The 14,142-nt window shown below is 40.1% G+C and overlaps 2 protein-coding genes across 2 annotated transcripts; one reads left to right on the top strand and one right to left on the bottom strand.

Moving 5' to 3' along the window:
- Window positions 1-353: 353 nt before the first annotated feature.
- On the top strand, window positions 354-2,877 carry LOC131016108 (cinnamoyl-CoA reductase-like SNL6). Its single transcript, XM_057944716.1, has 5 exons — window positions 354-711; window positions 834-991; window positions 1,726-1,917; window positions 2,008-2,339; window positions 2,452-2,877. Exons 1-5 carry the CDS (start codon window positions 579-581, stop codon window positions 2,555-2,557), a joined length of 921 nt encoding a protein of 306 aa, XP_057800699.1. The 5' UTR covers window positions 354-578; the 3' UTR covers window positions 2,558-2,877.
- Window positions 2,878-3,006: 129 nt separating this feature from the next.
- Window positions 3,007-7,350, bottom strand: LOC131016106 (uncharacterized). Its single transcript, XM_057944696.1, has 7 exons — window positions 6,746-7,350; window positions 6,514-6,618; window positions 6,220-6,334; window positions 5,400-5,515; window positions 4,328-4,507; window positions 3,639-3,781; window positions 3,007-3,521 (listed from the first exon to the last, which is right to left on the bottom strand). The coding sequence occupies exons 1-7, from the start codon at window positions 6,868-6,870 to the stop codon at window positions 3,337-3,339; spliced, it is 969 nt and encodes a 322-aa protein (XP_057800679.1). The 5' UTR covers window positions 6,871-7,350; the 3' UTR covers window positions 3,007-3,336.
- Window positions 7,351-14,142: the final 6,792 nt, after the last annotated feature.

Below are 14,142 nucleotides of genomic sequence, written 5' to 3'. Positions count from 1 at the left end.
TTTTATACCCCAAACTAATAATTTTGTTCCCTTCATGAACTAACTATCAAGATCATTACATAACAGAACTGTTTTGGCATCTTGAAGAAGCTTTAATTAGGTTAATAGCTACGAGAAGACGAATTTAGAATGATTAGTAGAGTTCTTTTTAGATATAATTTAGAGCAATTAGTAGAGTTGGTATCTTATTAATTCAAAAAAGGAGTAGTATTATTTAATTTCTACTTGGATACTAAAACGAAAAAGAAAAGAAAAATAGAAATGTGAGGTCGGCCTTTGAAAATAAAAAAGAATTGACAAAATGGAGACTGATATTGATTTAATATTGCAGTAGATAATCTAATAATTATACTATAATTGTATTTTGTTGTTTGCCTTGCCTATGACTAACTACCACCTTCCCAACCATCTGCTAACCACACACTCTTTCAATGCTCTAAACTTTCTTTCCTTTCTCTCTCTCTCTCTTTAAATACCCACACCCCTTCGCCAATCCCACAACTCCATTTCTCTCTCTCTCTAAAACCCCTCCACATTGTTGGCATCCCTCCCACTCGGTGCATTGCGTGCTTTCCGCAATGGCGCCAGCTTCTTTCTGGAACTCATCTAAAACTGTCTGCGTCATGGATGCCTCCGGCCGCCTCGGCTCCGCCCTCGTTCACCGCCTCCTCAATCGCGGTTACACCGTTCACGCCGCCGTCCACAGCCACGGTATATATATCCATCTCTCTCTCTCTAGGTAGCTCAACTTAGACATATGTATATATATATATACAGATATGTATTTTTATTTTTTTTTATCAAATTGTGATGTGAAATTGTTTGGATTCCAGATGAGATGCAGCGGTACAAGAGGCAATCGATGGAGAAGAAGGAGCTGAGAGTATTTCATTCGGATCCATTGGATTATCACAGCATTTTGGATGCTCTCAAAGGCTGCTGCGCCTTGTTCTACTCCTTCGAGCTCCCCTCCGATCACCCTACCTACGATGTAAGTTCGTCACTGATTTCTTCCCCCTTTCACCTACCTACCTTCTGCCCAATCTCCGCTGTATTTGCCAAAAAATTGTAGATAGAAATTAGGTGGATTGTTTCTAGCTTATTAAATTCATGAATTTTATTGATAGAGAGATCCAGCTATAGCACATAAACCAGTTTTAATGGCTGCTTCTAGAATATATTGATTGAGTCTTCTTTTTCTCTAGCTTTCTAGGACGGCATAAATGAGCAAACCAACAAAACCACGTGTGTATGTAAATCCAAATATATTCTAGATATTCAATTTGATGTATTTCACTAAGTCATTCATTACGTTTCTTTGTTTTTTCCTTCTTCCAACTTTATTAGTGCCTTTTTATCTAGAACTTTTTTCTTCTTTTCTTTGTAGGCTTGCTTAAATATCTCCACTAAAAAATATCCAGGAAAATTAAATTTTTGATTTTCAACGCATCTTTATCTAGAAATCTCTTGATTTCGTCATTTTTTTGAAGTTTATCTTATCTCTCTAAATTTTATCTTTGAAATCGTAGTTTTGAATACGCCCACACGAAATCTAGAACGTGACATAAATCGAAATTAAATTTCGTTTGGAATTCAAATGGAGACACGCTGTGAAAACGACCCGACAGCTTTAGCTGTAAACTATGTGATTTCATGTGATTATGTCTTCGTCAAAGTTGCAAGAAACCGCACTCGATCACGTTATGCGTGATTATATTTGTACAGGAATTTATGGGTGAATTGGAAGTAAGAGCTGCCCACAACGTGTTGGAGGCGTGTGCTCAGACGGACACCATCGACAAGGTCGTCTTCACGTCATCGGCTACTGCCGTCGTCTGGAGGGAGCACGACGACGGCCGGACATCCGACATCGACGAAAGAAATTGGAGCAACGTCAACTTCTGCAAGAAGTTTAAGGTAGTTATCAGCTAGATATGTTTTTCTTTTTGTCCAAAGACTTATCTATGTCATGTTATATAGTGTTTCATCTCGTATTCTCGTATGCAGTTATGGCATGGGCTGTCGAAGACCGTAGCCGAGAAGACGGCATGGGCGTTGGCGATGGACCGGGAGGTGAACATGGTGTCGATAAACGCGGGGCTGTTGATGTACCCCGACTTGAGCATCAAAGACCCCTACTTGCTTGGGGCCGCCGAGATGTTCAAGGATGGCGTCCTCGTCACCGTCGACCTCGAATTCCTCATCGACGCACACATCTGCGTCTTCGAGGACGTTTCCTCGTACGGCCGATACCTATGCTTCAACGGCATCATCAACTGCAACGACGATGTGGTGAAGCTGGCTAAGTTGCTCCTGCCATCATCGCCGTCGCAAGACATGTAAGTCTGTAGTTCATCGACGAAGCTAGAATTTTTTTAAACCGCAATAGAAAAAACTATAAAATCGTTCGTTTCTATATCTGAAAATTCGTGAATCTTGTGGCGATCACAGGTTTGACAATGACAACGTGCACCAACAGAGGATAAGCAACAGCAAATTGCGCAAGCTGATGGTGAATTACAAGTCACAAGCAACGATGAATGAATCGATGGATTGATTTGTTAGAGGGAAAAGAACAAAAAGTATCAACAGTTTACACGCAAGGAGATATGATGCATTCATTGGCATTGTACATTGCATATGTTGATTGAAAATGAAAAAAATTCAAGTCTTGGATATATTAGAATATTTTCTAGTGTAGCATATTCCCTATAAATATAATACATATACTTACTATATATTGATACATGTGATTCTTTGAACCTATCAGAAGAAAAGTGTAAAGTGAGTGATGTGATGAGATTATTCCCTACACTGAACCTAGTAGGTCGTGTAAAGATGCTACATCCCATGAAATAATATATACACTTATACCAAGCTGAGTGTAGGTGTGTTGTATCTATAGCATCATTGGATATATCTCGTGTATTTTACCAGACATAGCATGTAGTATAAGACTGCAAGTCAACTCTTAAGAGTGTCTATATGATCATCGCAACAACAAAATTCAACAAGGCAAACTTATATAATCAATTGATACATCTAAGCGTATTTACCGGATGTAGCTATAAAAGACAGTATATACACATTACAAGCTTGAAATGGAGAACGACGAAGACGAGATGTCGACTATAGAAGCACGCGTAAACCTTAAAAAGCCACCATGTATGTAAGAAGGATCAATATGCTACTTTCTAATATTAATCCACACTCATAAATTTACATAACAAAGCCTTGGATTAGATCCATGCATTCAAGCAGAGGAAGAGAATAGTAATCTACCACTTAAAACTGTTGCCTCATATGTGTGATGGATACTATACCCAGGTGGGGTGCTCAGACGCTCAGTGAGATCGAAGTAATTGTAGAAAGCTTATACTTGCACAATCTAGTAGAGTTCTGTGGCCGAAAAACTACCTCTGTGCTCGATCTGACATCAACTTCTTGCCATTGTGATGACCAAGAAGGTCCTTCAACGCGATAATCACGCAAGGCAAACGAAACTTGGACCTCCGTATGAGCTGCAAGCAACGTACAACACAAAACTTATTAAGTACTGCAGATGTGATGCAGATCTTTTGTGGCATAATTTGACCGCATGTCAAATGGAAGATATGAGAGGTCATTAAAGCATTTACCAAAAGCAAACATGCTCGTCTTCTGAACAGTCAAATGACTAACTTTCGATCTTTTGATCTTTCTTAACGCCTGAAGGTCATCTTGTTTACCTTTAAATTCCAGAAATTCTCCCAAAATACACTTATTACCTTTGACCTCTAACCTGCATCACATTGGGCGAAGGTCAATCTTGATTAAAATGTAGGTCAAGCTCCTTTAAAAAAACATAAAATAAAAAAAAATGTAAGTCAAGCTAAATCTAAATGGTCGGGATTCAGAGGGAAGGATCTACAGAACATAGGAATATAAAGATTATAATACATCATAGTTTTCTTATACATTAACTCCAACATAAAGGCATCAGATCTCTGATGTTGACTGATCTATTCTAAACCCATATAGTTGAGTCTAATATACTCCCTCCGACTTCCGTCCACCAATTCGTGTCCTACCCATTTTTAATAATTATTTCCTTAACAAATAAATCACTTTTTCTTAAAAGCCGTGCCCCTTTCTCCACTCAACAAATAAACAATACACTTTTTCTTAAAACCCGTGCCTCTCTCCCTAGGACACGAATTGGTGGACGGAGTGAGTAGTATTTTGGAATCATCATGACTTGCAGCACAATCCTTGAAGTTTTGTCAAACTGATTAGAATGCTCGTAAAACATAACTACATAAGCATGAAGATTGATTCGGAAACAAACCTATCACATGTTGGAGCAGTACAGAGAACAGAGTTGAGCTTCTCGGAAAATGACTCCTGTGATTTCTTCCCACGAAAAAGTGCATCTTTGATCCATCCAGAATATGAACTTTTTTGCTCCGGTTTTAATTGTGCCCACTGAGCATAAGTAATGACCTCAGATGGAAAGGGGTTTGATTGGCTGAAAGAAAAGCAGCAAGGTCAGAAACACGAATGACTAAATACAATTTACAACACAAAGCAGGTAAGATTTTTAATGTTGACCTATGATTCTTTCATCATCCGTACTACAAGTGGTAATGTCAGTTGGACGTCTAATAGATGTGAAGCATTGTGCTTGTTAAACCCTCATGAAGTTTCACTTCTTACACCAGAGCATTTCACCCAGCCAGACAATAGTTGTCGACCGATCCTTATTTTCTGTTATACTCCAAACTGCTCAACAATACTCAGCGTGCATGGAATGCAACTCTGCTTGTTACAAGATAGGGTTTGAACTTATGGATTTGAATGCAGATTTCAACATGAATTCTAAACCAATGGGTGTGTGGATTAAAAGGGATCTGGCCGGGTGGTGGGGGGTGTAGAGTGGTGTTTTCAAACGGTCAAACCCACCAATTTTTTCCTGCAGATAACTTCAATTATTGTATTTTATATCAAAGGATTTAAATCATTGAATTGAGTCAGAGACCATATAATGTTATTCGATAGCACTACTTTATCTGGAATCCTGTCAATTAATCTTGGATCCCTCTCATAACCTAATCAAATTCATCACTCCTCACTTTCACACTGAAGGACAAAAGCTCCATCGACACACACACACATAACCCCTGTCCTGGGGGAACCGTAAGAAACTTGCAAAGATTAGTTTCACTAAACACCCAACCCTCATAGCAATCAAATAAAACCAAAGGGAAAAAAGTCTTTCTCAATAGCAGTTAACAGCAGCCCCTCAGTACAAAACCAATACAAATCACCCAATTCTCGAGACATAAAGGAAGAAAAGGCAAGGAAAAATAAATAAATCAAACACATCCCATAACCATAAACATAGAAAAAGAAAATCATACCAAAAATTTGGGTTAGGGCATATGACTTTATAAGATAAATATCCTTCTGGAAGAGCAACTCCCCTCTGTTCAAGGTACCCTTCAAGAATGGAAACTAAGTGTTCGGTTTCAGCTACCTGAATTGCAAAAATATAGAGCACTTGTGAAAGGCATGACATCTTGCAAGAGAAAGAAACAAAGCCGTGGTTTTGAGCTAGAGAAGACAACAACTCTTAGGAACAAAATATACTTAATCGACAAGAGGTTTTGAACAACATGATCAAATAAACTAAAGATGTTGGAGTAGAAATTTTATAAGAACGTTATCCTATTATTATTTGTTCTAGGCCATCATACAGTACAAATAAAAAAACAAAAGCTAAGCTCTTACCCCACTATATGGAGTCTGCTATTACATGATTTACATCATATCTAACCACAGTTTTCAGTTGAAATACAATTCAGGGCAGCGTATTAAACATGCTATTCAACAACTTTATATGATATCTAAGTCCTTAGCACTTGAAAGCTACAACGGCGTACAGAAATAGCATGCGACAGTGGATGTTAATAGAAGAAGGCAAAATGTTCATCTATCAGGAATTTCCACTCAAACGAAAAATCCACATCTAACTAAAGAAACAGTACGCTATGAGTAAAAGTGGTGAAATATGCAAAGTATGTGAAACCTACAGACGGCCTGCAACCGAGAGAACTGCCTATTTTGCTACAGAATTCGATTTTAAGACTTTTTTTATAGCAAAGCCACAAAGGGCAGGAAAAAGCAAGGTAGCACGGATGGCAGAAAGCATGAGAGAACAAGATACGAGAAGTAGCTTACAGGATCCGGAAGGCACTCAGTTCTTCGATTCTTCCTGTCAGTGCACACCCAATTACCATCCTTATCTACTGATACAAAACCTGATATGTTCGTTACAGAAATCAATGTTGCCTCCCTGCACACGAATAACACACACAACCCATTACAATCCAAATTTCTCTAAAAACTTCAGGAACGAAAAACCAGCTGACACTTCACTAAGCATACAAAACAATGGCATAACAAACAAGACAACATAATCAATAAGCACATTAAAATAGATTGATCAGACGAGAGAAAGAGAGAGAGGAGTACCGATTAGTGACAAGAACAAGATCAATATTCTTGCGAGAAGCAGAATCAGGGTCTGGAATTTGGAGGCCTACGTAAACTTTGCTTCCTACATAAAGCTTCTCCAACCTATTCACATTTCCCATCCCCCAAACACACGCATTACATATCAAAAGAAATGGACTAACAATTCGGAGATAGAATATTCACAATTTTGGATAATTCAACATATAAAATTAGGTTAAAAAAATGAAACCTCTTAGCGACGGCAAAAAGGACATTGAAACGGGAGGAATCAAGATCTAATTGGGCGTCGTCGTCGAAGAAAAATCGCTTCAATATGCGGTAGAAAACTAAACCGCATATCAACTCAGCGATCATCGTTAACTTGTTGAAATCGCTGAAATTTTGTAAAAACTTTGTTTGATTAATCTGTAAAATATGACAAGAATCAAGCAGAATAAAAGATTATTTTGTGCTTTTGAATCTTAATGTTTAAGGTAAGCCGGTAAGTCTGAGCCACACTCTGCAATGACAGGAAAACTCACCGCGTCTGCTCAAATTTTTTTTTTTTTTAATCTTTATCTTTTTTTCTTTTTTATTTTTATTTGCAAGTTGCAAATTGCAATGATGCAATGCAACTCGTTCGGTAAAAATTTACAAAGTTGTTAATGTGATTTTGCTTTTGAAATAAAATCGAACAATAGGACTAGTTAGGCTTCGAGTTTTATTTACGAAAGTGAAATTAGATAACAAACAAAAAAGAAAATGTGACAAATTGTGGCATTAAATATGCATATCAAAAACACAATCGTTCTCGTGGCCTAAAGAAAATGCAATATGAATCTCATTAGAAGTTATGTGTATATTGTCAAATTAACTAGTCCTGCTATGACTTATCACAAGTTTATCTGCATTGCATGATTATAGACATAAGCTTACCAACTTTACCATTTTGACGGACTTAGGTATTCCAACGAAGGTCCATAATCTTTTTGCTCATGTTGGGAGATGTGTCGCATAAACCTCTAGCTCGACCTCAACCGCACGTAATCAAGTAAAATGATTATCAATACTCAAACGATATTTCATAATTCTATCACTTTGAGCTCTCGATAAAAAATGTAGATGATAATTTGTACTAAAAAACTGGCAATCAAATTATAATTGATATTTTACCTTAACTACGAGATAAGTAATGTTGGTCCAAACATAAATAAATGTTGCAAACCCGCCATCATACAAGAAGACATCATTCCAATGTCTTTCATATCTAACGATGATATCTTTCTACTCTGCATCTATAACAAAAAAATATGGGCAAATGGTTTTTAATACCCACTTTTATAATATATCTATCAAATCTACCCACCTTTATAAAACATCTATGAAAAATACCCACTTCATAGTGTAATACCATTTCTACCCTTATACTTTATTTCTCTTTATCTCCCATCTTTTGCCTAATTAAGCTTGACTAGTATATCGGCTGGAAACTTTCCTCGTGCCCGATAGGTTACTCTGAGTAAACTGGGTCTGGACTGTGAGACAACGCCACGTACTGTTAAGCAAAAATGATGAAAATAGTATCTGTTCAAATTTGATCCCGCGCTTCTCAAAATGGTATCAGAGCGGGTTTTTATAGAGGAATTATATTATTTTTAATTTATTTTATGATTAACCCATGTGTGGAGGAGACTCCATTAAAGTTTATGGATCCGGACGAGTGTCCGAGATGTGTACACTACAGGAACTCTCTCCAAAATTTGGAGATAGAAACCAGTCGCCTGATAGGCGATCTCAAATGGAACAATCGAGCCCTCGTGACCAACCTACGACGAGGAGGAGATATCGAGCTTATTCGCGATATTATCGCGAGTATCCAATTCTATCATGAGAATCTCATGAGAATGGCCGCAGCCAGAACGGCCATTGAACAAAACATGTACGAGGCCCATTGGTCGCACGATTGATGGAACCAAAAGACAAAGCGGGAGTAGCTTTTCCAAGCTACCACAAGATCGAGCCAAGCTCTTCCGACAACGTCAATTTGCGGGAGATCCAGAAGACGGTGGAATATTATGGCGTCAAGCTATACGATCTACCGATGGAGCTGAGCAGAATATCACTCAAACAAGAGGAAATATTAACCCTCTTGCGTGATATCCAGAAAAGAATGGAGGAGATTGAAAGGCGAAAACCATGTTCCGGAAAAATTCGGAATCAATGGTCCAAAGACCCGACGTCTACATCTCTATTCGATGCAACACCCAAAGAGTTGCAGCCGAAGGACATAATCCGAATCATGAGAGGCAAATATCATGAATAGCCTGGACAGAATCGGATTAGAGGATCTACAAGAGTTAGCAGAATCTTTTGCTAACCTCAACATGGTTGATCTAAAGATGAACCAAGGAGATGAGGTTCCCAAAACTGAGCCTCCAGAAGGAGAATCGTCAAAGAAGGGGTCAGCTCAAGACGATGCAAGCCAGTTCCAAAGAACCAGGCGGCGGAGGCCTCAGATACAGGATACTCCTGTAGGAAAGGTCACACTAGAACCAATCCATCCATACGGATTGATTCTCAACCTTGACGAAGCCAGTTTCAAAGAATGGGAGGGTCTCATCGACGAATGGGCTTCATCATTAAAAGTCGTGGTCGCCACAATTGATTACGACAAAAAGGAATTTGCCAGAGTTTTCGAAGCCAGTTTGGCAGGCATGGCAAAACAGTACTGGGACAAAATTGAGGTTCCAGCAAGGGAAGAAATGTTTAGTAGCACGTCCTTATATGACATCATTAAGGAAACTACTAAACAGATTAAAATCCATTTCTTGGGAATGGGTTTTTTCGAAGGATCCGCAGAGGAGAAACGCGAGAAATATCAACAGGCACTTTACAATCTAAGGTTGATGGTGCTAGAGCCGAAAGCTCTCGATGAATTTCTGCGACTTATACCCTATATATCTATATGGGGGAGGTGGAAGATCAGAAGGCCATGGACCTCTTCTTTCCAAAGTTTCCAAGTCCATGGAGGGAAATGCTCATCAATGAGTATGTTTCACCAGGAGGATATCCACTTGACAGTGCTTCGAGGAGGATGTCTTATGTTCACAAGAAGCTGTCCGAATGGTGCCAGAAGGCAGCGGACCAGAGGAATCTCAAGAGACTAAGGAGACTCAACAAGAAATCTCCATTGATGTGCGACAACATTGATCTTCCAACAGAGATTGGTGCTGAGTTGCTTTATCAAAGGAAAAGCCGAAGGAAACATAGGTATCAACCCTATGAAAGAAAGTCCAGAAGGAGTTCTTGGAAGCCAAGAACTATGTGGACCAGACAGAAGGCGCGCTCCTACAAGTCAGGCCAACGGAGCGGACCATCAAGAAACCGATTCTCAAATCAAAAGAGAATCCCGGCGAGAAAAACTTTCAGGCGTACCCAGGCCAAAGCAAATGAAAGTTTCAAGGATTGTAACTGCTGGTCGTGCGGTGCAAAGGGGCATATCTCTACCAATTGCCCAGACAACGAGAAAAAAGGGATAAAAAGATTCGAATCCACACAGGATATAGAAGATGCTATCTTTTACCAGAATCTGATACCCGTGTATCAGTTTGAAGATATATCCTCTGATGAGAGCATATATGAGCAAGAAGAAGTCTTTAGTTCTGAAGATTCGGAGATGACCGATGGATCAACCGGAGACGAGTCAGACTAAAGAAGAACACGAGGTCCACCATATCCAGAAGGAGGATCAGAAGGGATTCACTAGCCATTTTCTGATTCCACAGGAAGAAGTGGTAAAGAAGCTCGTGAAAAAACTCAAGAAGGAAACCGATGAGGTACAAACATACCAAGGGTTTTCCAATGGGAGATTGAATCGAGTTTTATATAGCTTGATTCCAACCAAAAGGAAGCATCATGTCTATTTCGGCATCACAAGCCAAGAAATGGCGCTTCCAATTGAGATCACAAGCAATCAGGTGGAAATCCAATTGGTTCCAGCTGAAGATATTAAGCAGGATCTCAAGAAAATGAAGCCAGAAGTCGCAAGCACGATGAAATGGATTCATATTGGAGCAATTCAGTTGGTAATCAAATCCTCCCTCTTCCCAGGGACAGACCAACCGATTGACGTTGCACTTTGCGACAAAAGGGTCAGAGATGCCAGAAACTCAATTCTTGGAGCTTTTTCAGGCAATCTCTATGCCAAAAAGATTATAGCCGAATTCTATCCACAAATCGCTTATAATCTGCAAGATTCATCCTTCAGCCGAGCCCTGACTCTTTATCAGGACTACAAGAAGAAGGAATATATGACGGACGGAAATAGGCCATACTCTCTGACTTATCAAGTCTCGTATGCCCTATCAAATTCCCATCATACGGAATTATTTCTGGGAAAGGAATATATTGAAATTCCAGAAATATTCAAGGAGGTTGCCAAGGCGGTCAATCAAAACCAAGTGGAGATTCCTCAGATCAGAGAAATCGACATCGACATTGGAGACAAGCCGGTGCTTAGCCATACTCAGAGTCTCAGAATAGGAGCACCAAGGCTATCATTCCAAGGAAATAGGCTAACTTCAGGGCCTATAACAAGGAGTTTCTCTCAATCATATGAGAGAAGAACGATCCAGGAAACACCAGTCCAGGACATGAGAATCAAGCTCAAATGTCCCGAAGGATGGAGGCAAGTTTCCACAAGATTTGATACAACAAGCAGGGAAAACAAGTTTCCTTGTAGTTCGTTGTATTATTTGGCAAATCCAGGAGACAACCGATACATAGGAACTCTGGAGGTTGGAGGTTTTGAAATCCAAACCGAAGGCCAAGCCGGACAAGAAGCAGATGTCCTGATCCTAGGACGAGATTTCCTTGACAAATATAAACCATGGTCATGGAAATCAGGAGGAATGGAGATCACCATTGGACGCCAAAGAGTGATGATCCAATGACCAGCCCATTCTCGATATACATCTCTGTAGGGATGTTATATGAGAAATTCAAAGCAGAATATTTTGCTGCTTATGTGGATTCGGGAGCAGGAATCTGTACAGCAAAACGAGGAGTCTTTCCAGTAGAAGTGGAAGAAGATCTACCTCGAATTGCAGGAAGGGATTTCTCCAAAAAGATTTTGCTTCTATCAAAGGGAGTAAAACAAACGGAAATATTGATCGGCGGAGCAGGACAGACACCTTGGTACAAGGTCAAGACTCCACCAATTTATTTCCATGATACCGGAGCAGATATATTATTTGGAAATAATTTTCTGCAAAGTTTCAAGAGGTATATACAGGACAATGAAGCCAGGAGGCTAGTGTTCACAACCAATTGTGATCACAAGATCATTGTACAAAGGCTCAACGGAGCTTTTCATCGTTCAATGCCAATCAAATTTCGCAGCAAGCGTGGTGATGATGGCAGACTCCGGAGACCCCAAATGAAGGATCAAAGGAGATTCGGAGAAGTTTTGCTTAAATGCAGAACTGAGGGATTCCCAGATCTCTCCGAGGAAGAAATTCAAATCCTCAAAGTCTCCCTGATATCACACAAAGATATCAAGGAAGAAGAACAGGTGTCCATTGCCGACGTCAAAAGGAGAATCCAGAAGTGTTACCACGAGGATCCTTTGGCATGGTGGGACAAGAACCAGCTCAGAGCAACCTTGAAAGTTAAAACTGGAAAGGAGCATGAGTTCGTAAGGTACAGACCTATCCTGATGAACCCTCAAGATCAACAGGATATGATGAGTATAATCAAGGAACACCTTGATTTGAAACTTATCGAAGAAGGAAGATCACCCTACAGCAGTCCAGGATTTCTGGTGAGAAATCATGGGGAGATCAAGCGAGGAAAGCCAAGATTGGTCATTAATTATAAAGGGATTAATGACATTCTTGAGTTTGATGGATACTTCATCCCAAGCAGAGAACACCTTATCAACTGCATCAGAAGTGCAAGGGTATTCTCAAAATTTGATTGCAAATCAGGATTCTACCAGATTCGCATGGAGGAAGGGAGTAAGAAGTTCACAGCCTTCTCAACTCCACATGGACATTATGTCTGGAATGTCATGCCGATGGGGTTAGCCAACGCGCCTCAGATATTCCAAAGGAAGATGGATAATCTCTTCAAGGATTATTCTTCGTTTATGTTTGTTTACATTGATGACATCCTTATTGCATCAAAAAACATTCATGAACATGTCAGGCATCTGGAGATCTTTGCGGATGTTTGTCAACAAGAAGGACTAGTACTGTCAGAAAAGAAGGCAGTCATAACTACCCAGAAGATGGAGTTTCTGGGGATCGAGATCGATGAATCTGGGATAATTCTGCAAGATCATATTGTGGAAAAAGTCCAGGGATTCCCAGAGGATCTTAAAGAAAAGAAGCAGCTCCAAAGCTTTCTCGGAGTTGTTAACTTTGCAGGAATGTTTATCAAAAATCTTGCTGAGCACCGAAAAATCTTCAGTCCTTTACTGAAGAAAGATGTTCCATTCATATGGAAGGAGGAACATCGAGAGGGTATGAAAAGGTTAAAAGAGATTTGCAAAAATCTCCCGAAACTTTCAATACCACAAGACGAGGATGACTTGGTCCTCTACACCGACGCGAGTGATTCATGGTGGGCAGCTGTGCTCACAAAGATCACCCCTTATGAAGAAGAACCTTGCAGATACTGTAGCGGTCTTTTCTCCAACGACGAGGCGGTGCGATGGCACATAAACGAGAAAGAGTTTTTTGCAGTCAGGAAGGCGTTCAAAAAATGGCCGCTATTCTTACTTGCTAAAAAATTTGTTTTGAAAGTAGATAACACTAACGTTAAAGCTTTCTTAACTAAAAAGATTGAATCTAAACCTGAAAAGGCTAGATTGATTAGATGGCAAGCAGAATGCCAATATTATGATTATGATATTGTCGTTTTGAAATCTGATCAGAATGTTCTTGCAGATTTCCTTACAAGGGATGGAGCTCCCTGAAGTGGAGGCCATCGAGGCAATACAGGGGCAGCTCTTTGAAAGTTTAGAGCTGCTACAACAAGAGTGGCACAAGTGTGTGCTGCATACCAAACAGGCAGGAAAGATACAAGCGGCTGACGAAGCCAAAGTATCTAGCCAAATCGATGTCTGCTTCATGAAGATGTTCAATCTTCAGGAAGCAACCAACAAGCCGCTCTTGCGCGCTGTCCGTGAAAATCGGGCTAAAGCAATGCTTTCCGTACATGGCGGATTACCTGTAGCAGGGGATTCAAGTACCCCTAGCACAAGTCCTGAGACAATGGTTTTACAGCCAGACTCTCGAGGAAAAGATGTTGTTAAGGGGTCACACCCTGAATCAACATGTCAACCCTCCACCTCTGGGGTAAAAGAGGGAGAGATCAATCTTAGGCCCATGACAGGCCAAGTTAAGATTGATACTGACTTTATTGAAATTTCTCCTTCTTGGCAGATGTACCAGGACAGGTGGGAGAAACTTCTCACAAGGAAGGGCATTAATCCGGGAAATTGCCGGGTTGATGTTGCCGGAAAATATCCAAGGGTTTGGACGACTCCAGGAGCCAATCCAAACGATGTCAAGGAATGGTATGAGTTTGGGGCTTTGGCCTCAGTTTATACCACCGCCCCAGCCTTCACTGAAATCAAGGGTC

This window comes from Salvia miltiorrhiza, chromosome 3 (assembly GCF_028751815.1).
Source record: "Salvia miltiorrhiza cultivar Shanhuang (shh) chromosome 3, IMPLAD_Smil_shh, whole genome shotgun sequence".
Lineage (NCBI taxonomy): Eukaryota > Viridiplantae > Streptophyta > Magnoliopsida > Lamiales > Lamiaceae > Salvia > Salvia miltiorrhiza.
This window is presented reverse-complemented; position numbering and strand designations above follow the sequence as displayed.